The sequence below is a fragment of the Canis lupus genome, chromosome 27, assembly GCF_003254725.2.
Source record: "Canis lupus dingo isolate Sandy chromosome 27, ASM325472v2, whole genome shotgun sequence".
Classification (NCBI taxonomy): Eukaryota; Metazoa; Chordata; class Mammalia; order Carnivora; family Canidae; genus Canis; species Canis lupus.
In genome coordinates, this window is record NC_064269.1 from 45,697,432 (window position 1) to 45,720,278 (window position 22,847).

General features: G+C 42.8%; 1 protein-coding gene across 27 annotated transcripts in view; it reads right to left on the reverse strand.

Annotated features, from left to right (window-relative positions):
• Positions 1-22,847, reverse strand: part of MICAL3 (microtubule associated monooxygenase, calponin and LIM domain containing 3) — a 218,919-nt gene that overhangs the window by 63,533 nt on the left and 132,539 nt on the right. For all 27 annotated transcript variants that reach the window (XR_007406562.1, XM_049102770.1, XM_049102772.1 and 24 more), the window contains 3 exons: positions 22,628-22,814; positions 11,714-11,802; positions 10,865-10,952 (listed from right to left, as the gene is read on the reverse strand). Coding sequence is in view for 26 of the 27 variants with exons in the window: in XM_049102770.1 (XP_048958727.1) it covers positions 10,865-10,952; positions 11,714-11,802; positions 22,628-22,814 (364 nt within the window). In the remaining variant the exon portion in view is untranslated. The remainder of the gene's footprint in view (positions 1-10,864; positions 10,953-11,713; positions 11,803-22,627; positions 22,815-22,847) is intronic.

The window sequence follows — 22,847 nt, forward strand, 5'->3', positions numbered from 1 at the left end:
TGACACATTATGGGCAGACCTCTCACTAAACCCAGGGAAAAACTGGACTTGAAGACACAACGTGGAAAACACATCTTTTTTTTTTTTCTCACTTACCAAACACATCCTATCTATGAGCTCTATGAGCTCCCTGTCCTGGCAAGCCTTTCCAAAGCTGTGTCTATACACCCTCAAGAGACCTCTTGAAATCATTTCTGTGCCTGAACCAAATTTTATACAACAGGGCAAAACCAAACTGCTCACCTGGAATGATGTGCACATTTAACCCAAAGATTTAAAAGTCAGTCATTTTACATTTTACATGTGAGTTGGGTCCAAAAGTAGCCCAAACATGGATAAGAACTTCCCTGTTTCTCTTTGATGTCACAGGTGACTCTGCTCAAACTGTCAGTGCAAAAAGAGGCATACCATCATGCCTCTCTTCCCTCACACCCACAGTCTACCCAGGATGAGGGTAGTCTCCTATGAAGACTGTGAGCAGTAAGAGAATGAAAATGTTGGTCAGGTCAACCATAATGGGGCTATTTATTTATTTATTTTTTAAAAATAATATTTGTTTTTTATTGGTGTTCAATTTGCCAGCATACAGAATAACACCCAGTGCTCATCCTGTCAAGTGCCCCCCTCAGTGCCCGTCACCCATTCACCCCCACCCCCCGCCCTCCTCCCCTTCCACCACCCCTAGTTCGTTTCCCAGAGTTAGGAGTCTTTATGTTCTGTCTCCCTTTCTGATATTTCCCACACATTTCTTCTCCCTTCCCTTCTATTCCCTTTCACTATTATTTATATTCCCCAAATGAATGAGACCATATAATGTTTGTCCTTCTCTGATTGACTTATTTCACTCAGCATAATACCCTCCAGTTCCATCCACGTTGAAGCAAATGGTGGGTAATGGGGCCTTTTAAAATAAAAAGTACAATAAAACGAGATTGCAGAGACAGATAAGCTGATATATCTATAAGTGAGAAGCAGTTACACTGGGGCCCAGAGAACAACAATTAATGGTCCGCCCGAACAGAATCTATCTCCTCTAGGCTGTGGGAAGGGTATGTTCCCATTTGGAGAGACACAGAAGCCCATAGTTCTGGGATTCTTCTTCTTCTTTTTTTTTTTTTTTTTTTTTTAAGATTTTATTTATTTGAGAGAGAGAAAGAGAGCTACCCAGAGAGCACAAGGGAGGGGGGAGGGGCAGAGGCAGAGGGAGAAGATTCTCTGCTCCGCAGGGGGTCCGATGTGGGGTTGATCTTAGGACCCTAAGATCATAACCTAAGCGAAAGGGCAGCCGCTCAACCATCAAACAGCTCAACCATCAACCAACGGAGCCACCCAAGCGCCCCTGGGCTTATTCTCAATAATGCAGCTTTAGGCATAATTTTACTTGTAATGAGCAAAGAGAGCTGACATGTGGAAAATGAAGAGGGAGTCCACTTCATATTACTTAGTCGATTATTATGCCTTTCCTCAATTTCTTTTGATGACTTTTGATGACTTTTGCTCCTCACACATCAGTGATGAAACCCTTTTCTCTTTAGTATCTTATTTTTGAAAAGATTTTATTTTAAAAAGATTTGACTTATTTGACACACACACACACACACACACACACACACAGAGCACACTCTCCTATCTTGTGCTTAGAGTCTATCCTGACTGCATTGATTACTTATGTGGCCTTGACCAAGTCTGTTTGACTTCTGTGTGCCTATTTTCTTGGGTGTAGAATGATACTTCCTTCATAGGCTACTGTGCAGATTACATGACTGCAACAATAAAGCTCCTAGACAATGCCTAGTACACAGGAAGTGCTACGTTATTATTAATTATTATCACTACTGTGTCTTCCTACATTATTTTCTATGAGTTAGTACCACAAAGACTATGATGGTAAATTAACCAGTATTAATCACATGGGAGAAACAACAGGAGATAACATACTTCAAGTTTTAATCTCTATTTTTATTTGAGGAAAAGCCTTCAGCAGAGAAGGGGGCTCCCTTCATTACAAATATTGTGCCAGCCCTTTGGTACAATGCTTTCAGCAGCATGGAGGATGGTTGCCAGCTCTCAGCAATACAGCAAAGCCTTTAAGACTTTGGCTGTTAACTCCTGCAGCCTGTCAATTCCCTGGTGCCATGGTTACCCCAGACACCCAGTGCCACCTACTTCTCTGAGGTTACAAAGCCCCTCACTGACCTTTAGCCGGCCCTAGAGTCACTTTCCCTGTATCCTGTATCCCAATGCCGTTAGGCTTTTCTACCAATGCTAATTCCTTCCCCAAGAACATGAACCATCTAAAAGATGGACAAATAGCTGGTTCAGAATAACTCACATTCGACTAAAATTTAGAAGAGAGCATTTACTTTTTTTAAAAAATATTTATTTGTTTGAGAGAGACACAGAGAGCATGAGCATGAGTTGGGGGCGGGGGAGGCAGGCGGAGAGGAAGAGAGTAGGTCAGGCAGACTCCACGCTGAGTATGGACCCAGGCACAGGGCTCAAGCTTGACCTGAGCCAGAGCCAAGAGTTAGATGCTTAATTGACTGCACCGCCCAGGTGCCTTGAGAATATTTACTTTTAAAAGAAGAAACTACTAACTCAAATAAGTCTCTTGTTGGTTAAATGGTGGGAGGGAAATTTTATAGCTGGTCTCTCTCTAACCTAATCTTTTTAGATCCTGACTTTCTAGAAAACAGAGAAATAAGAACAATTAGAGGCTCTTAATCATAGGAAACAAACTGAGTGTTGCTGGGGGAAGGGGAACTGGGTGATGGGCATGAAGGAGGGCACATGATGGAATGAGCACTGGGTGTTATAAGACTGATGAATCACAGACCTCTACCTCTGAAACTAGTAATACACCATATGTTAATTAATTGAATTTAAGTAAAAAATAAATAAAAATAAAAAATGTTAAGTAACTTTAAAAAAAAGAATAAATGGGCTGTTATAATCCTTTTATAATCAATACCAGCTACTCTTTGGTTAAGGGGTTGAGCTCAGTCCAAGAATCCCACTGTGGTTTAGCTTTTGGAGATAAAGTCTTCTCCCTAAGTTTCCAGTTAGAGTCCATCTAATCATATTTTTTAGTTTCAGGTTTGATCTCTGAGCAGCTACCAGATGTCAAGAGGATTATGAAGTAAATTCCAGGGAGGGTAGTGTTGCTGGCTTTATTAACTTTAAAAGAACATGAGAACTGAAGGAAAAGAGGTATTTAGGTCTTGCCAGTGAAACAGCTCTGGTTTTGTCATGTTCATCGAGGAAACAAAAACTCACTGAGGTCCTGAGTTCTTCTGGTGCCCATAGGCCCTTGCCTGTTAACGGTGGTCTTTAGTAACTGAACTTGGAGCCCTTACCCTTTTAACTGGACTCATCTTTTTCAGTTGGCTCTTGTGGAAGCCCAGTAACACCAGGACAGAGGGTGCAGCGAAGGCAGTTTCTGAACCTTCAGAGAGGCAGATGGCCCCAGTGTAAAGTCTTCTGGCAACAGGGTGACTTACCACAAAATCATTACGAAAAGCCCACAATCCCAGCAAGTACCTAAACGAAATCAGGCTACACTATGAAATAACAGTGATAATATGGCAACAATCCTGATATTTTACAGAAGTACAGAACAAGGAATTTAATCCCTGATTAAGTACACCTGCAACATTTTCATATGATTAATGTGCAAGCACAATAAGCGAGAACAAAGTGAAGGAAACACAGAGACCATAGGTATTCTGACTCAATTTTAAGAATTTTTCTAGTAATTATCCTAGCAGGGCCCCAAGAGACTGTTCTATTGCAGGCAGAGCTGGGGCCTTGGCCTCCCCTTCTGTTGAAATGCTTCCAGAACTCCCCCTTTCATGCTAATGAGGGGCCTCTGTGAGGGCTGGAAGCCTCTTCACATTTTGGGAGTCCTCTGACTGTACATGTGCATACAGGTGGGGAGGAAAAGAACAACATCAAAGGCAAGGTTGAGTTCAGTGAGCTCGAGTTAGGGTTTGGGTGTTAGCAGTGACTTAACCTTTTGCCCACTGTCCTTCTTGAAGGCCCATCAAAATGCCTTGGAAACATTAAAAGTGTTCATAAACAACACAAAGCTATGTGGAGTTGGCCCACGGGAAGTAAAAAAGGAAATTGTGTTCAGGCGGTTGGTGAAAGTAACTGGAAGTAACTGAAGGAGAGTCACATATGTTGGAGCCCTGCTTGCCTTCTTGGGCGTATGGAAAGTGCTTCTGCGCCAAAGCCTATCCCTCCAGAACGTAAGTGCCGAAGAGACAAGGACCAATTGTGAAGGAAGAGGCATCAGCAGCCAACACACACAGCTGAGCATTGTGGGCAGTGACGAGAGAGAGAGAGAGAGAGAGAGAGAGAGAGAGAGAAAGAGAGAGAGGGGAAGCAACCCTTATTTGTTGGCACTTGCTGGATGCTTGGCTGGATCTGAGTTCCAAAGTAAGGGCTGGTTCTGGTCTTGGTAAGGTTTTGGCGCTTTGTGAAAGAGACTGGGATTCACGGACATTCTTCTGAAATCTCTGCCTGGCTGTTACATTTAAGACAGCCCCACATGGGCATTTTTCTTCTATTTGTACGTCAAGGGGGGAATCTAAGGGATCTGGGCCCACATGGCATGATCTTGCCCTATTTTTCAGTATGAAAATAGAGAGTGGCTCATTTTCATTGCCCATACTGCTTTCACTCCTAGGGAGTATCTGAATTTGGGACACCTACAGGGAATTTATGAAAAAAAGAAAAACACAAAAAAACAAACACCCCCCCCCCCCAAAGTGAGAGAATGGATTTCAAGAACTTTCCAGAAGAAACGAGACCCAAAGGTAATTGCCTAGGGTCTTCATAAGGGGTGACACAGAATCATGTCAGTTGTTACCACCTTCCTGTAAGACGCTTCAGTACACTGTGCTAAGTAGTGCTGGCTCTCTTCCCCTTTATTGCTGGGGCATGGGAAAGGCAGCAGGAGCAAAGGCCTAAAATTTGAAAATTATATACATGTATCTATCCTTATTGATTCTCAGTTAATTTATTAACTGTGGCTTACTGCATCCCCCACACTCATTCTTTTTCTCCTAACCTTTTGTAGGCACCAGACACTGACTTAGTTCAAAGGAAGGGGAAAAACAGCCTGCAGATTTGGGGTTAGGGCATGGGAATGAGCAAAGGCCAAGACAGGTCACTCAGACTCTGCTGGGGTAGAGTCTGAAGCAGCAATGCTTTGAGAATGAAATGGTTCAGTGTTCTGACAGTATGGACGCAGACCCTTCCTGACAGGAAGGCTGATAATCCAGAAGGCCAAGAAAACTCAGCACTATTTCTCTACTCTGTGGGTAAGCCTGAGAACTCTGAGTCTTAACGGGGCCGCTTCAGCATTAGAGGCGGCCAGGTAGGCCTTTGCACAAGCGACACCCAATTTCCTACAGCCAGTGGCAGCTGAGTGCTCCCCACCAGGTGCCCCCTTGGGGCCCAATTTAGCGCCAAAGCTGGGCTTACCATCGTGGTCGGCATGCCCACACAGCGTAAGAGGCCAGCACTGCTGAGGTCACAGCAGCGTGTGAGAAGGAAACAGGCTCATCTCTCCTGGCTTCAACTGGATATCTAAGCTCAGCGTCCAGGTCACAGCAAAGACAGCGTTGCAGAGACATCAGCGGGGGAGAACAGAACAAGAACCTTCAGCGTCACCAGGAGTGAGGTCACTGTGCCTGAGGCAAAAGCCTCCAAGCAGGGGAGGAAGGAGATGTAACTGCTCCCAGCGCACCACAGCAGCCAGCCAGAGTCTGGCTCTGTGTCCCCAAGGCAGATGTGGGCTCCACCGTCTTGTCCCTCACGCTGGCTGACTGGGTGTGGGGTGCAGGTGGTGCCTTGTTGCTCCTTCTACCTACAGTTGCTACAAAACAAAATGTCTTCCACCGCACCAACCCCATGAACAGAGGACCGTCTGTTAACGACAATCTGTATTTTAGGTACAAACACCCCATTTCCCCAACTTCACATATCTACTCTCTCTCCTGACCCCACCCCAGAAGTGACGGTCATGAGGCATGACGGCTTTTGGGCCCACTCCTGAGATCTAAGCTGACCCCATCCCACCCTCCAAACAGGAAAAAGGGAAGGAAAAGAAAAACTCAGAAACCTGAAGATTGTTTGGAATTTATTCTCTTAAATAAGAATGGTAACAGTTGTTAAAAAAATTAAAAGCACAACACCTTAGTTTCACAGTAACAGCAAAAACAAAATTACACAATCAAATTAAAAAACTCACAGACACACCAAAACGTACAGCACAGATTAAAAACAAGGGCAAAAGTAAAGGCTGTAGGGAAGGCCAGAAGCGGACAGGTGAGGTGATCCTTGGTGCAGCATGGCCTCCCCGCTATGGCATCTGCATTGCCACTGTGGGAGCCTGGCTGGTGTCACCCCTACTCCTGCTCTGCCCTCCACCCCAAGCTGAACAGTTCAGGAAAGAGGGAACCCCTGCATTCACTGGTCAGGCCCATGAGGAGGGACTAAGAATGGTCCACTGCCCTTCAGAAATACACCCAACACCGAGACACAGAAGGAAGCCACAGTAACTAACCCAGGGTAATAATAGATTCACACGTCTGGAAGCAAAATGGGGCAGGGAGTTGCTGCTCTGTGGGGGTCTGGCAGCAACAGAACCCTGCTTTCCTAATCTGCTCCTCAGTCAGCTTTCTGAGGTTGAGGCTGTGTACTGCTCACTTCCTGACATACCGCCCCCCACCCCCCTCCAGCCCCCAAAGTCTCCACCTCCACAGGTGTGCTGGGCTACTCTGTTCCCTCCCAATCCTCCCCCCAGAACTCTAAGTCAGGCCAGTGTCATACTTCCCCACTGGAAAAACTCTTGGTTTCCAGAACCAAGGAACAAGAAGCTTCAGAAACAGCTTCATTACTATGGTTATAATTATTTAGGACACAATATATAAATATCTACTTGTATATATAAAATTCTACCTATATAAATACACATGTGTGTACATATAAATATTTACACAACACCATCAAATTATGACTCTTGGGGGAGGGGTTGGGGAGTTAAGCTGGACTGCACAATTCTCTTTGCTCTACTAAGAGGTTTTCCAGAAATGCCTCTAAGGGAAGAGGGCTTGGGAAGCAGTGAGATTTCATAACTTCATCCTATCAGGCAGGAACCCCAGGACTGCATGGAATCCCTTGTATTGCATGGCTATGCTGGCCCATATAGCATCCAAACTATGGAACCTAATGGTGATCATGCAAAGGTTGTCTTGCTAACTGCCTATGGGCAGCTTTTAAAGTTAAGACCACCATTTCCATCCCACCTCTGCTGCCTGTGCTAGAAGAAAAGCTCTTCTCTTCCCTTCTGAGTCCCCACAACCCTTATTATCTTCTATAGGAAATGTAAAAGGGATTCCTCCAAACAAAGAAAGTATCCAAAAAACCTGCAACTAAGGGTCTTGTGTTCAAGGAGAAAATATCTCATTTGGGGTTTTTCTTTCTCTACCTGTTGTTGTTTCAACTTTTCTTAAAGTCAGGGCAGGTACTAGGAGGCCAGGGTGGGAAACCTGTGCCAAGTCCACCAACCTATAGCAGTAGGCATAAGAAGTTTGGAAACAAAGCATGTACAGACTTGGAGAAGAGGGTTTCTATATTAAAAGCACATTATAAACAACAGTAAGCAATGTTTTCCTCCCAACACTAGATTAGCAACAGGCACAGACAGATTAGGTTACCAGAGAGAGACAAACACTGCAAAGCAAACCTAGAGTAGGTTCTTCCAACTTGTGAGTTTGTTTTTTGGGCAACAGCAGTAATTTTGGCATAAGGGGCAAAGAACACAAGGGAGAAGAGGGTAGTGCCACAAATACAGTGGTAGCACTCAGCAAAAGCACAGGAGGGCCGTGTGCCAGCTGTCGCCCTAGCTTTCCCAGCTCTGCCTCCTGGGGGTTACAGTCTAGGAGGATGGCTCATGTATATACAGTGAAATCAAGTTCATTCCCTTACAGCTTTTTCTCGGCTAGAGTGCAGGAGAGGAGACGTGCCATGGATCTGGGTAATGACTGCCATCTAGGACACACACTCTGGAACCCTAAAATACCTGAGTTCTTCTGAAGCTCCTCAAAAGGAGCTTTAGTTTGGGATTTATACAAAGATATCTCTATCAAAGGAAAAAAGGAAATCTACTTGATGCCACCTATAAAATATCACCCATAGCTCTGTTCCTCTTCTACAGAAGCTGGTAAGAATGAGACGCCTCATAGGGGAAGTGCTGGTGCTCTGGAGCATCTTCAGACTCAGGGCTATCATTCCCCAAAGCCCAAGGCTCCAGAGGCAGATACTAAGGGAACCCTATTAGCCCTAAGCTCTGATCTTCGCTGCCTTAAAGTGGAGGGACAGTTCCTGCCTCATTCATTTTAGGGGTTTGTGATGCCACATCTGAACCCCTTGTACTAGGATAGGCATGTCATCTTCAGAATCAAGAACCATAGGGGCTGAGACATCCTTAGGGATTTGATTCTTTCTCGGTTGATTCTTTTTTTTTTTTTTTAAATATATTGTGTAGTTATTTTTTTTTATTTTTTTAAGAGTTTATTTATTTATTCATGAGAGACACAGACAAAGAGAGAGAGGCAGAGACACAGGCAGAGGGAGAAGCAGGCTCCATGCAGGGAGCCCAACATGGTACTCGATCCCGGGTCTCCAGGATCACTCCCTGGGCTGAAGGCGGCGCTAAACCGCTGAGCCACCCGGGCTGCCCTCTCAGTTGATTCTTTAACTACATTGTCAAACTCTTATCTTTTCTCTTTGCTTTGTAGAATATTCTTCTCCTTCTCTACAGAAACTTTAAACTCATGACGTTTTCAAACTAGACAGCAAGTATGGCAAACTGAACCACATGGGAAAGTGAACAAACCTGGCTTGCTTAGAAATGACCTGAACTTCATCGTGTTTAACTTTTTCTGAAGAATGTTCTGTACTTGCTACCCAAAAAGAAAATTTCATTTCTTTGAGTTGTTTTATTGAGTAGCCAAGTTCCTTGGGAAACACATGTGAGCTGGAACAAGGCCCAGACTGAGGAGGTGGTGCTCTTAACCTGGTCAAATGCATACTCTAGAGCCCAGGGCCAAAGCCTCTGTCTAGATCACTGTGCTAATTTTTCTCTACCAGCACTTCCCCCTGGTGCTTTGAGAGTTAGCATTTCAAAAGGCTGCTAGCATTTCACAGGAAAGACAGATTAGAAAGGTTTCGAGGCTATAGGTTCCAAAGTCATTCGTGCCTGAAACACTGCTACAAAATGTTGGTCCAACTGGCAGGGCACCTAAAAAGCTTCCCCGGGTTTTAATAAGGGCATACACAGGAGCAGAAGCTGAATTCCCTAACTCAGCTGGAGTTTCCTGGGTCTCAGCCTCCAAATCACTGCCCTCTCTGGGCACATTCTCCCTTTCTCTTTTTTTTTTTTTTTTTTTTTTTTTAAGATTTTATGTATTCATGACAGAGAGAGAGAGAGAGAGGCGGAGACGCAGGCAGAGGGAGAAGCAGGCTCCCTGCAGGGAGCCTGATGTAGGACTTGATCCCAGATCCCGGGATTACACCTTGAGCCATAGGCAGGTGCTCAACCGCTGAGCCACCCACGCGTCCCCCTTTTCTCTAATTCTTAAGCACGGGAAAGAAGCAACCCTGAAAAATCGAAATTTGAAATTTGAAAATTTCAAATTTTTCTTTTGAAAGTGGAGTGGATAATTCTTCTCTTTTCCCATTATGGAACTTTTACTACCAATTCCTTCTCCATAGTTTCTAGCATTAGCTGATAATCTTTAGTTTTTTTATGGTAGCTTTTGTGAATTTGCAAATGGCTGCTTGAGATAGATCTACTGTGAAAGACAGAAAAAGTGTGAGAAACAGAAACATAGCCCTGTTGACTTATTCTCTCACCTACACAATGACCCTGGTTTGTACACAGTCTAGGGCTGCACTGAGGGTATTGAGAACACCCAACAGTTTGTGGACCTGGGGACACATCCCACAGGCTGGAGCAGAAACAGGCAATTTTAAGAAAAAAAAAAAAAAAAAAAAACTATAGTTTTTCACAACAAACCTAATGTCCATGAACCCATGAGCTAAAACCAGAGTAAATGTGTTTTTACAGGTACAGATAGAATCATTTACTTCCTGACACAGGAAATGGTTAGTGGAAATGGAACAAATTAGGGTTTGGTCCTCATTACAAGTTCAAATGCCCCAAAGTGATTAGGACAAGGCATGACCTTTAGTGGCTGCAGGTCAAATAGAAGAGCAGTGTTAGCTTATCTGGATACCTAAATAGGGAGTCAGATACAAGAAGTTCAAGTTTAAGTGATCATGAATCCAGATCATGGGGCCTTATTACAATTCTATGCTCTGTCAAAGGAATCTAAAACAAGGCGGCCCTGTGACTCTGGATTGTCACTTGGATCAGTGATAAAAGCAGCCAGTTCTGAATTCCTGTCTACCTGGATAATGTCTGGACCAACCACCTGGGTGTGTCTTACGAGCGTGGGTCAGCCCCAGGACTAGAGCAACAATACTTTGAGATTTTGAATAGACATTACTGAAGCTCAGGTGATACCGCTTACCAGATGGCACCCCTATTGGCTCACGGTCTGCCAGTGAAACTCCCCCCTGATTTGTACCAGCACCTCCGACAGGCCATAGAGAAAGGGGACTCCAAATGCAAGCAGCTGGCACATGAAAAAGGAGTCCAAAGGGTTTTGGGCCACTTGATGCCCAATCGAAGAAATGTTGCTTTGGAGGTGCTGGCTCATCCCCTTGGCCTTGTCACAGAGGCCGAGAGAGTGATGCACCACCCAGCCAAACAAGGAAGTGAGGCTACCTGGAGTTCTCTCAGCAGGGCTGGTGACAGCGCTGGCCCGTCCATTTGTGTCCACAGTGGGGCCATCCTGCAGGGGTTCTCTGGCCTCCTAGGAAAGTTCACAAGAAAAAGAAGAATGACTGACTGAAGCACTCAAATCTCAAAGGGCAATGGCACCTGCCTGGCTAGGCTGCTGCTCTCACCAGTCAATCTAGACTGTGAGAAACACACAGTATTTAAAAAACCAGGACATATATCATGGGGGAAATCACCAGGAGTCAAAATCTAGTTCCACTTTGGAATATCCTTCCTTTCCCCACAAGTCCCTCTCAAGGATGCCTGAGTTAGCCGGCATGTTGACAAAGTAACATCCTGTAGTGAAGGGAATACCTGGCTCACCTTGACAAAGAAAGGTGGAGGTGCCAGTTACTCTCATTAAGAAAAAAAAAAAAAGGTACTTAGATAAGTAATTCACAGAATAAAGAAAGTTAAAGGAATGAGTAAGCAGCAGATTATTTACAGCCAACCAAGTTCTTTTTCAGGGTGTCCTTCTCTAAGAAGGATGCTTATTTACAATGACTAAAGTCTTCTTTTATATAGAATAAGCAGAAGAGTCCACTAACATGGTCTCTCAAATCCGACTCGGGTGGTGGATGGAATAATACGTTAGTGAAATGCAACATCAAGATTATACTCAAAAAATTAGTTTCCTCCCCAATGGACTGTGACTGTCTCTTAGTCCCTTTCCCCACACAAGGAAGGCAACATAGTGGCTGGCCATTTAGTGTGCCAGGCTAACCATAGCCTCACCTGTCACCACACTAAAATGCACCTGCTGATTCTCCCCACTTACAGATGGATTACCATTACCTTTCCAGAGAGAGGAGCCACTGCTGGTCTCTTCCTCTGTGCAGAGCCAGAGAGTCGATAACAGTAGTGTGGTTTGCAGTAGAATTTACCTGTAGGCAGCAAGAGGCAGGGGAAAGAAAGTGAGCGAGACCCTTAATTCTGAACTTGACTCCCTGGTCTTAGCACACTCTTAAATATCTCCTGTAGTCACAGGGCACTGTCACTACTGCCCAGGCTTCTTGTCCAGGGAGGCCAAGCCCTCCCTATAAACTTCGATTTCAGCCCTCCTCTCCCCTTTGCCTGCAGGGGGAGGGGACTTTTTTTGGGTATGTGAAGACCATTGAGCCATCACCCAATCAGCGCCCAGAGCAAAGATGTGAAGCTTGCACAGCAGGGCCAGCAAACAAAGTGGCAGTGTGTGCAGAACAAAGATGTGGTCACATGGAAAGCTGGGACTAGCATTTCCGGGGAAACTAAGAATGAACATAAGCGCAGGGTGGAGGTATGGAGGCTGCAGGGGGTGGGGCAGCATTGAGCACTGGCTCTGACAGGACCCTCTCTGCTGCTCCCCTCTCCTGCAACCATCCACAAGCCAGCCTTGTAATCCCTTGTGGGTCAAGATCAGCATTAAAAAAACAATACAAAACTGGGCAGCCCCGGAGGCCCAGCGGTTTAGCACTGCCTTCTGCCGGAGTGTGATTTTGGAGACCCGGGATCGCGTCCCATGTCGGGCTCCCTGCACAGAGCCTGCTTCTCCCTCTGCCTGTCTCTCTCTCTCTCCCTCTCAATCTGTGTCATGAATAAATAAATAAAATCTTTAAAAAAAAAATCTTCAAAAAACTAATAAAAAAAACCACAATACAAAGCCAAACCAAAAAATCCTGCAATGGACTATGATTAGAATGAAGCAGAATAAAATGCATTAAAGTACATTGTGGCATCATCAGAGTTAAGTGTTAGTCCTTATAGCTCTTGATTGTTGTCTGTCTTCATGTGTTTACTGAGTCCTAACGTAACATGTATTTTCTTTTGCAAGTGTGGTCCAAAGTTTGAAAAACAAGACCCTGGCTTTTTCCATGACACTGGTAGTGGGAGTAAGCCACAAAGGATCACTTTTTCTGGCTCTTTCCTTACTCCCACTTTAAAGAGCCAAGGCTTTTGAAAATTAAAGGAAAGACCCTATCATAGAAACTACCAAAACAGGAGTAATCCCACTCATCCTTTTCATTTGCAGAGGGTACTCCTTTGACAAATGAACTTTCCCGATCTCAAAGTTAAAATAAGAGAACCTAACCAGAAAACCAATAAAAAAAGGTCAATGAAAACTATGGGCTGGCTTTTTGAAAAGATAAACAAAACTGACAGACCTTTACCATACTAATTTAGAAAAACAGAAGGCTCAAATAAATAAAATCAGAAATGAAAGAGGAGACTTTCAATGGATACCACAGAAATACAAAGGATCATGAGAATCTGCTAGGTATAATTACACACCAACAAGCTGGATAACCTAGAAGAAATGAATAGAGTCCCAAAAACATACTACATACCAAGACTGAATCATGAATACAGAGAAAGTCTTAACAGACTAATATTGGGTAAAGAGAGTGAATCGATAATCAAAACTCTCCCCAAACAGTAAAGTCCAGGATCAGATGGCTTCACTGGTGAATTCTACCAAATATTTCAAGAAGAATTAACAGCAATCCTTTTCAAAATCTTCCAATACTCTAAACAGGATGGAATATTCCCAAACTTATCTTACAAGGCCAGCATTACCCTGATACCACAGACAGATAAGGACATGACAAGAAAATTACAGACCAATATCCCTGAGGAACACAGATGCAAACATTCTCAAGAAACTATCAGCAAACCCAGTTCAACAGCACATTAAAATGGTCATTCACCACAATAAAGTGGAATTTATCCCTGGGATACAAGGATGTTTCAAGATACACAAATCAATAAACATGATATACCACATCAAGAGAATGAAGATCAGGATCACATGATCTCAACAGAGGCAGAAAAAGCATTTGACAAAGTGTAACATCCTTTCATAATAAAAACACTCAACAGACAGGATTACAGAAGTAACATACCCTAGTACAAGAAACACTGTATACAACAAAGATGAAAGGTCGAGACCTTTTCCTCTCACATGAGGAAGACAAGTGTGCCCACTCTCACCGTGCCCATTCAGCAAAGTGCTAGCAGTTCCAGCCGGAGCAATCACGTAAGAGAAGGAAATAAAGGGTATCCAAATAAGAAAGGAAGGAATAAAGTTGCCTTTGTTGGAAGATGATTATGATCTCACATACAGAAAATCCTAGACTAGACTCCACTGAAATACCACCAGAACTAATCAATACATTTGGTAAAATTGCAGGATTCAAAATAAATACATAGAAAGAAATTGTTTCTATACATTAACAACAAAAAAATCTGAAAAAGTAAAGAAAACAATTCCTTTCACAGTAGCATCAAAAAAATAAAAGACGGGCAGCCCGGGTGGCTCAGCGGTTTAGCGCCGCCTTCAGCCCAGGGCATGATCCTGGAGACCCAGGATTGAGTCCCATGTCAGGCTGCCTGCATGGAACCTGCTTCTCCCTCTGCCTGTGTCTCTGCCTCTCTCTCTGTGTCTCTCATGAATAAATAAATAAAATCTTAAAAAAAAAAAAAAGACTTAGGAATAAATGTAATCAAGGCAGTAAGAGATCAACACAGTGAAAACTATAAGAGCTTGATTAACTGAAAAAGATACAAATGGAAAGATATCCATGTTCATGGATCAGAAGAATTAATATTGTCAAAATGTCCATGTTACCCAAAACCACTGATAGATTCAATGCAATTTTTATCAAAATTTCAGTGGCATTTTTCACAGAAATAGAAAAAAATAATCCTACTTTTTTTTTTAAAAAGATTTTAAAATGGCAGATGCTCAACCGCTGAGCCACCCAGGCATCCCCTAATTCTAAAATTTGTATGGAGCTACAAAGACCCTGAATAGCTAAGGCAATAACTGAGAAAGAACAACAAAGCCAGAGGCATCATCCTTCCCAATTTCAAACTACATCACAAAGCTATAGTAATCAGCATAGTACATGGCACTGGCATGAAAACAGACACACAGACCAATGAATACTCAAAAATAAACCCCACATATACAGGCAACTAATATCTGAGAAGGGAGCCAAGCATACTTAATGAGGAAAGGATGGTCTCTTCAATAAACAATGTTGGGAAAATGGATAACCACATGAAGAAGAACGGAATTGGACCTCTATCTTACACCGCTCACAAAATGAACTTGAAATGGATTAGAGATTTAAGTCTAAGGCTTTAAACCACAAAACTTTTCCATAAGAAAATAGGGGAAAAGCTCCTTGACATTGGTCTCTGCAGTGATTTCCTAGATATGATAGCACAAGCACAAGCAACAAAAGTACAAAGTCAACAAAATGAAAGGCAATATTCTCCCTACAGGAAGGAAGAAAACACTTACAAATCATATATATGACAAGAGGTTAATATCCAAATATGTAAAGAACTCATAGAACTCAATAGCAAAAAAACTCCTAACAACCTGATTTAAGAAATGGGCAGAACCAAAGAGACAGTTTTCCAAAAAAGTCATACAATGTCCAGCAGGTAGATGAAAAGGTGGCTCAACATTACTAGTCATTAGGGAAATGCAAATCAAACCCATAGGATATCCCCTCACACCAGTTATAACGGCTGTGATCAAAAAAATAAAAGTGAAGTGTTGGTGAAGGGGTGGAGAAAAGGGAACCCTAATGAATAGCTGCTATGGAAAACATGGAGGTTCTCTGCGATCCAGGATTCCACTTCTGGTTATACATTCAAAGAAACTGAAAATCAGGATCTTGTAGTTACCTGCATTTCCATGTTCATTGCAGCATTACAACAGCCAAAATATAGAAACAACCTTAAGTGTCTGTCAATGAATGAATGGATAAAAAAAGATACACAAGAAAATATTATTCAGCTATGAGAAAGAAGGAAATCCTGCCATTCATAATAACTTGGATGGACCTTAAATGCACAATGCTAAGTGAGTAAGTCAGACAATGAAAGACAAACACTATATGATCTCACTTATATGTAGTATCTAAAGAAGACAAACTCAGAGAAACAGAGAGAAGAATGGTGGTTTCCAGGGGTTAAGGGATGGGGAACATGACAAGGTAGGTACAAACTACCTTGTTTTAAGTTTTAAGATTAATAAGCCTGGGGTTCTGATGTACAGAGTGGTGGTTATATAGCTAATCATACTGTATTATACACTAGAATGTTGCTAAGAAAATGAACCTTAAAAGTTCTCACTGCTGGGGTACCTGGGTGGCTCAGTCAGTTGGGCATCTGACTTTCAATTTTGGCTCGGGTTGTGATCTCAGAGTCATGAAACTGAGTTGTGTATTGGGCTCTGCGCTCAGCAGGGAGTCTGCTTAAGATTCTTTCCCTCTCTCCCTGCCCCTCCTCCCAATTTGCAGGTGTACATGCGTACTTTCTCTTTCAAATAAACAAAATATTAAAAAAAAAGAAAAAATTCTCACCACAAAAGAGAATTAGTAACTATGTGACATGATGGATGATGGTAATCATGTTACAGTTTATAAAAGTATGAATCAACACACTATATACCTTAAACTTACATAATGTTATGTATCAATTATATCTCAGTAAAGATAGGGGAAAAAGGGGAAGGATGAAAGAGTCAACAGAAATAAAGATGAGATGGCCTTCTTTCTTTTTTCCTCTTTATCTGGTGCTCTGATTACTCCATCTTTCCTCGTTTCCTTCAAAGTAACGGACTTCCATCTTCTTTTACCTATACCCTGCCTCCCAACACTGACTAAATCTTTAGAAAAATATAGTTTATGGACTTTCATAATTTCAAATAATATTCATATACATAGTATATTTTCTGAAGTAGAATTTCCCACTAGTTATGGGTGCTTAACTAGAACTCAGAGACACTACATCTATTGTCAGGAACACTGACAGCCAAAGGACCATCAGTCTCACTGCTTATTTCTCTGAGGGGAGTTGAATCATGTTTTTTTTTTCTTTTTTTTTTCCAGCTTGGACACAATCTCTTTTTACAATCTGTAATAAACCATTTCACTTTTGTGAATCTTTTTGAAGATTTCTTTATTAGAGAGAGAAAGAGAGCGAGAGAGCGAGCATAGGTAGGGGGAAGGCAGAGGGAAAAGCAGACTCCCCACTGAGCAGAGAGCCTGATGTCAGGCTCGATCCCAGGACCCTGAGATCAGGACCTGAGCTGGAAGCAGATGCTTAATTGACTGAGCCACCCAGGTGCCCCTCACTTTTGTGAATTTTGGCTAAGATAAAATGTAATTAGGGCAAGACAAAATTTATTAGTACTTGGATCATATACGACTTTTTTGTCTGTTTTAGATCTTATGCTTTAAAGAATGCTCCTTCCTCCTCCATGTGATTCTGATGGGCTATCATCCACGTGGCCTAACATTATTCACCACAGGAATAAATATATGACCCATATAATCCAATCAGACTATCTTCTTTTCTTCCAGCCCACTCCAGGATACAGCATGTGGCTAAGTCAGGTTCATCAGAGCCATTTTGAGGGATGCTCAGGGATAGTGAGACAGAAGGGGCAGCTATTGAGAAGGAAGATATAAATCTAATGCTTCAATTTTAATCTGACTTAGTTACTTATAACCAAGTCCTGTTTTATTATAGAATCTGAAAATTATAGTTACAGTTACTCTCACTCCTTTCTTCTGTTTTTTTCTTTTTTTCCCTGTGTTAGTTCGATTTTTCTAGTCAAATAGAATCCTAGATTTTAAAATATAACTCAATAAACTAAGCTCCAGGGAATCCTCATTGAATTCTGCTATGGTATCCTAAATTAATAAAGAAAAGAGGTTTAGGTTTCAAAGCAAGTCCCACAAACCTAACCGACTGGTAATTTTCAAGAGAATTCCAGAAAATTGTTTTCTTTAAAAATGCAGTATAATGTGACGGAAGGAACATTGAGCATTGAAGTCAGATCTCAGTTTAAATACTGTCTCAACCACTCAATGGCTATGTGAACTATTTAGCATTTTGAAACACGTTTCTTCCTGTAGAATATGAAGACAATATTCTTAGGGTAAATGAGAGATCACATTATGTGTTGCATGTACTCAATTAACGTTGTATCTCCTCAAATCCCTTCCCAAACTCAACTTGATGGTATTTTTTGCTTCTTAGATCAATAACAAAAAGAGTTAATTTTTATTTAACATTTACCATGTGCTAGATGTTATCATAAGTATTAGAACATCTACCAACTCATTTAATCCTCAGGGCTCAATGAGGTAGGCATTGTTACTATCCACCTTTTCTCAGGTGAGGTACAGAAGGGTTAAGCAATCTGCCCACAATGTCCCCTATTCAGCAAATCTCACAGAGGATTTGAACCTAGGAAGCTTGGCACCAAAGTCTATACCTTTAGTCGCCACACTAGGATGCCTATTTCAGTTAGTGAATACAGCCATGCTAATGTTATAAACTAACCACAAATTATGGTTGATTCTCTCAAGCAATGATTTTAGATGGTCTAAACAAATTAAATCTTGATAATTAAATATGGGAGTAACTGGAAAAAGAAATTAGAGAAAACAAATGGCTAAAGGGCAAGCTTAAGGCATAATGGACCATATACTCATTCAACAGCTTACTGAATTGCCATCAGTGTACAGGTACTAATCTAAACACTGAGAATGTTCCAGTCAAGAAGACAGACTAGTCTCTGTTTGGATAGAGCAGACAATGTGTGAGTAGGTATCAGACAGTGATGAGTACTGCAGGTCAGGAGTCTGCAAATGCTTCTCTGAGGAGGGAATATGTGAGCAAAGACATGAATCACAAGAAGCCCACCTTGTGAAGATGAGGGGGAAGTGCATTCCAGCACTACGGTAGCAGCAGCCTAATGAGGTTTATGAAATGGAAAGAAACCAGTGTGGCAGGAGTACAGTGAGCTGGGGACAGCTGACAGCAGAGAGGAAATGTAGGCTGGGGTAGACCTGCGAAGCTCTCAGCCTAAGCAGGTTCTATCTGTACTGCAGCAGGCAGTAAGGGTACGAAGCAGGAGCTGGAAAGATCTGATTTACATCTTTTAAGATCCCTTGGTTGCTTTGTGGAAGTACACTGTGGCGGCAATGGTGGAGGAGGCCGGGGGAAGATGCGGAGGGTGGTCAGGGTGCTACTCGCAAAGAAGGAGCAGTGGACTATTTCAGGCATGCCCCTACCCAAGGTGGCCCTTCCCAGACCACCTTAGTAGGTAGTGTGTTTTCTCTCCTTGAGATGACAGGGAAAGACTTGACATACTGTTTGATTTAGAGTCCTTGTTGTAAGAGTTGGCAGCAGTTGAAAATAAGCTAGTTATTTGGCAAGAGAAAAAGTAGCTTAGTTTTGGGGTAGACTGCATCCTTTTAAAAGAGCTGGTGGGAAGACTCATCAAGGAAAAGGCTAAAACATGGATATTTCTCTGAAGCGTAATATTCTCAGTTTGCCAGTGTGGAGCTGACACGGGTCCAGAGCCACTAATCCCATGATGTCTGATCTGGAAGGGATCCCAGAGGTCATTTAGTGCAAATCAGGACTTAACTAGTTTTGTGTGAACTTGAACAAGCAACTTAGAACTTCTCTGAATTCGCTTTCTTGATTTGTAAGACTGCAATAATAAAACTAGTTACCGTACAGGGTTGTTGTGAGGATGGAAGGATGGTATGTGTGAAAGGGTCCAGCACAGTGCCTGGGTTACTTCTTTTCTCTTACAAAGAGGTATGACTTCCTCGTCTTTTTCTTATCTGAGGCCTTTCAGTTAGATCTAAGTCACACAGTAATGTGGATGAAGAACATGCTAAAACCTCATTCAGGATTCCTAAAATTCCACTCTTCTCTCAGGTTCACCTGTCCTTTGAGGAGGGGCGGAATTGAGGAAAAGGTCATTTGGTTAGAATTTGGGTAGCCGGCTTAGATCACTGTTCTCCCTGCCCCAGTGTCAACAACAATGCACCCAACCAGACTGGCCCGCCTTGTCTGCTCCCAAAGTCATTCCCTTGTCTGTCATGCCATCTCTTCCTTCACTGAAGACATTTCATGCCTCTCTCTCAGCGTCTCACCTGAAGTCAGTTAAGTCACGCCTAAAAACTGGGAAGCTTCCTTGATTTCTTCCTTTTCTGAAGGAGGGGCAGACTCTTCACTGTCTGTTGTTCCTCCATGTGCCCCTGTCTTACCATGCCCATCAGAATGTAAGCTCCTTGAGGAACATTTTCTATTTTGTTTGTATCCTCAAGAGAACGTAGCAAAGATAAGTATACAATCTATGGGCAAAAATACTTGTGGATCTACTGGCTGGACCTTGAGGGATCTTTCCAGGCAGATGGCTGGAACTTGAGGGATCTTCTTTCCAGGCAGACTTCAGTAAAAGGCTAACTAAAATAACCCGAGCATTACGGTCAGTTAAAAGACCCTCTGTGGTCTCCATCTGCCAACCCCTATCCTTGGCAATCAAAAGCATTACTGAAAGAGCAGGTGTGTGGCAATGGTGCAAAAGAAAACTTGATATCTAAGAATGCAATTTTGTTTAAAATACATATATATATTATTTTATCTAGACAACCATCTTTTTTTTTTTTCCTTAAAAGATTTTATTTATTTATTCATGAGAGACAGAGAGAGAGAGGCAGAGACACAAGCAGAGGGAGAAGCCCGATGTGGAATTCGATTCTGGATCCTGGGATCACACTCAGAGCCAAAAGCAGACGCTCAACTACTGAGCCACCCAGGTGCTCCTAGACAACTGTCTTAACTTCCCTCAGTGGGTGGTGCTTTTTACTACAGTTACAAAAGGCAGGTACCATAACGGTTAAGAGCAAGAGCATTTCTCAGTTCATCACTTGGGCTTCTTTGTTGCTACTTCTGACAGAGTTGCCTATTAATTCATTATTAGCAGAGCTGGGATGACTGAAGTGAGTATTTCCTAACCACATGGTGTCCCTCTCCTACGTGACATGATTTTACCATCTCCTCAGTCAAAAATTACCTACCACTCTGGGAAACGAACTAGGGGTGGTAGAAGGGGAGGAGGGCGGGGGGTGGGAGTGATTGGGTGATGGGCACTGGGGTTATTCTGTATGTTGGTAAATTGAACACCAATAAAAAAAAAAAAAATTACCTACCAGTGTAGTCATGCACATACAATACTGTGATTTATAAGACATGTGTATCAGAAAACCAAATATATTTCTCATATATATTTGATCTAGGTCCACAGTTCCGGACTCCACTCCAAACCCTTGAGTTCTCTAGATAAATGTATCTTTTGTTGTAATAATTAAGGTGACTGTTAGACCCTGCCCAAGGGCAGAGGCTGGTTGCCAAGGGAACCAACAGTGTGATTAGAAGGTACCCTCCAACTCCCCAAGGGAGAGGGCTGGAGATTCAATCAAACAATGGTCAATGACTCGGTGGAGCATGAGTCTGCAATGAAGCCTCCATAAAAACCCAAGAGGATGGGGTTTGGGAAACTCCCATGTTAGTGAACATGTAGAGATGCAAGGTAAACAGAGCCCCTGGAGAGATACCTCATGGAAGCTCTATGCCCTTTCCCCAGACCTTGCCCTAGGTATCTCTTCACATGGCTGTTGATTTGTAGCTCTTATCATATTTTTTAGTAAACTGGTAAACCTAAGTGCTTTCCTGAGTTATGTGAGCTGCTCTAGCAAATGAAAGAACCCAAGGAAGAAGCTGTCAGAACCTCCAATCTGCACCTGGTGGGTCAGAAGCACAAGGAACAGCTTGGGGCTTGTTGTGGCTGGTGTCTACGGTGGGGGGTGAGGGGTAGTCTTACAGGCCTGAGCCCTTCAGCTGTGGAATCTGATGGTATCTCTGGGTCGAGTAGATAGTGTCAGAATTGAGTTGAATTCTCATATACCCTGTTGGTGTCAAGAGAATTGCTTGATGTTCTGGAGATGAGGGGGGCAAGGGACCCTCTCCACTCCTAAAATGGAATTGGGTCCGAGAATCCAAAAAGAGGGTACATAATGCCACCTCTGTGACAATTCCGATTAATCTAGGTCTTTTCATTACTTTTGAATCAGTAAGACTGAACTTCTCATGAGGTTCCTTCAGCACTCCACAGGAATGAGTACAGTCATCATCTATGTCTTTGGTGACCTTCTCAATTAAAGTGTTTTCAAATAAATGGTAGGCATGCCAGCCTGCCTCTGTCTATCAGGTTCTGTCATCTATTTGCATAATGCTCCACCTTCTGCTCCATTAAGGTCTTCCTATCATAAAAACAATACATGTCACCAAAGGCCAGAATACTGCCCTAATGAGCTCTCCATTCATCAGAGAGATGCTGATGCTACAAAGAGGTGGGCATAATTTGGTCATCCTCCAGAAACAAAAGTCTGAGAACCCAGGGAGCATGAAATCTAGTTTCAGTTTGCTGTCATTTACTTGTGGCAAGAGATAGGACTTCTAAAGGCCCATCCATGATTTCCCTTTCTCTAAAGTAAAGACAAAAAAAGCCTCATCCTCTTTGTGTCCCTTTTATTTTAAGATCCCACCCTGAGGTAAGAAACAAGTGTCTATGAAGCCAGGGAAGTGATTTAGGTAAACACATGCCATTCTCATTACCACGAGTGCTGAGTAATGCTATGCTACAGTCTGGTGACTTTAGGGAAATATTTATAAGAGTCTCAGAGAAAAACAAAGAGTAGAGGGAGGTGGATGGGAAGGGTTAGGCGAGGCAGAAAAAAAATGTATATATAGAAACGCAGTAAGAGGCCCTACTATCAGCTCACATGGAAAACAGTGTCCCTAGGTCCAGTTTCTAAGTATGGCCTCAAGTGCAAAGAGACTCACCGTCCTCAATGTCATAGGCATAGGCCGAGAGGCGCAGGGTGGTGGCGCAGTACTCGCACTTGAAGCAGCTCCGATGGAAGAACTTGCCCTCAGCACTCAGCCTTTCCATCACGTAGACCCGCTTCCGGCAGAAATAGCACGTGTCGCTGCCTCCTAAGTTCTGTGGGAACTCCTTCTTTATCGAGCCCTGTAATGGGGGACGGTGGGAAGCATGTCAGGG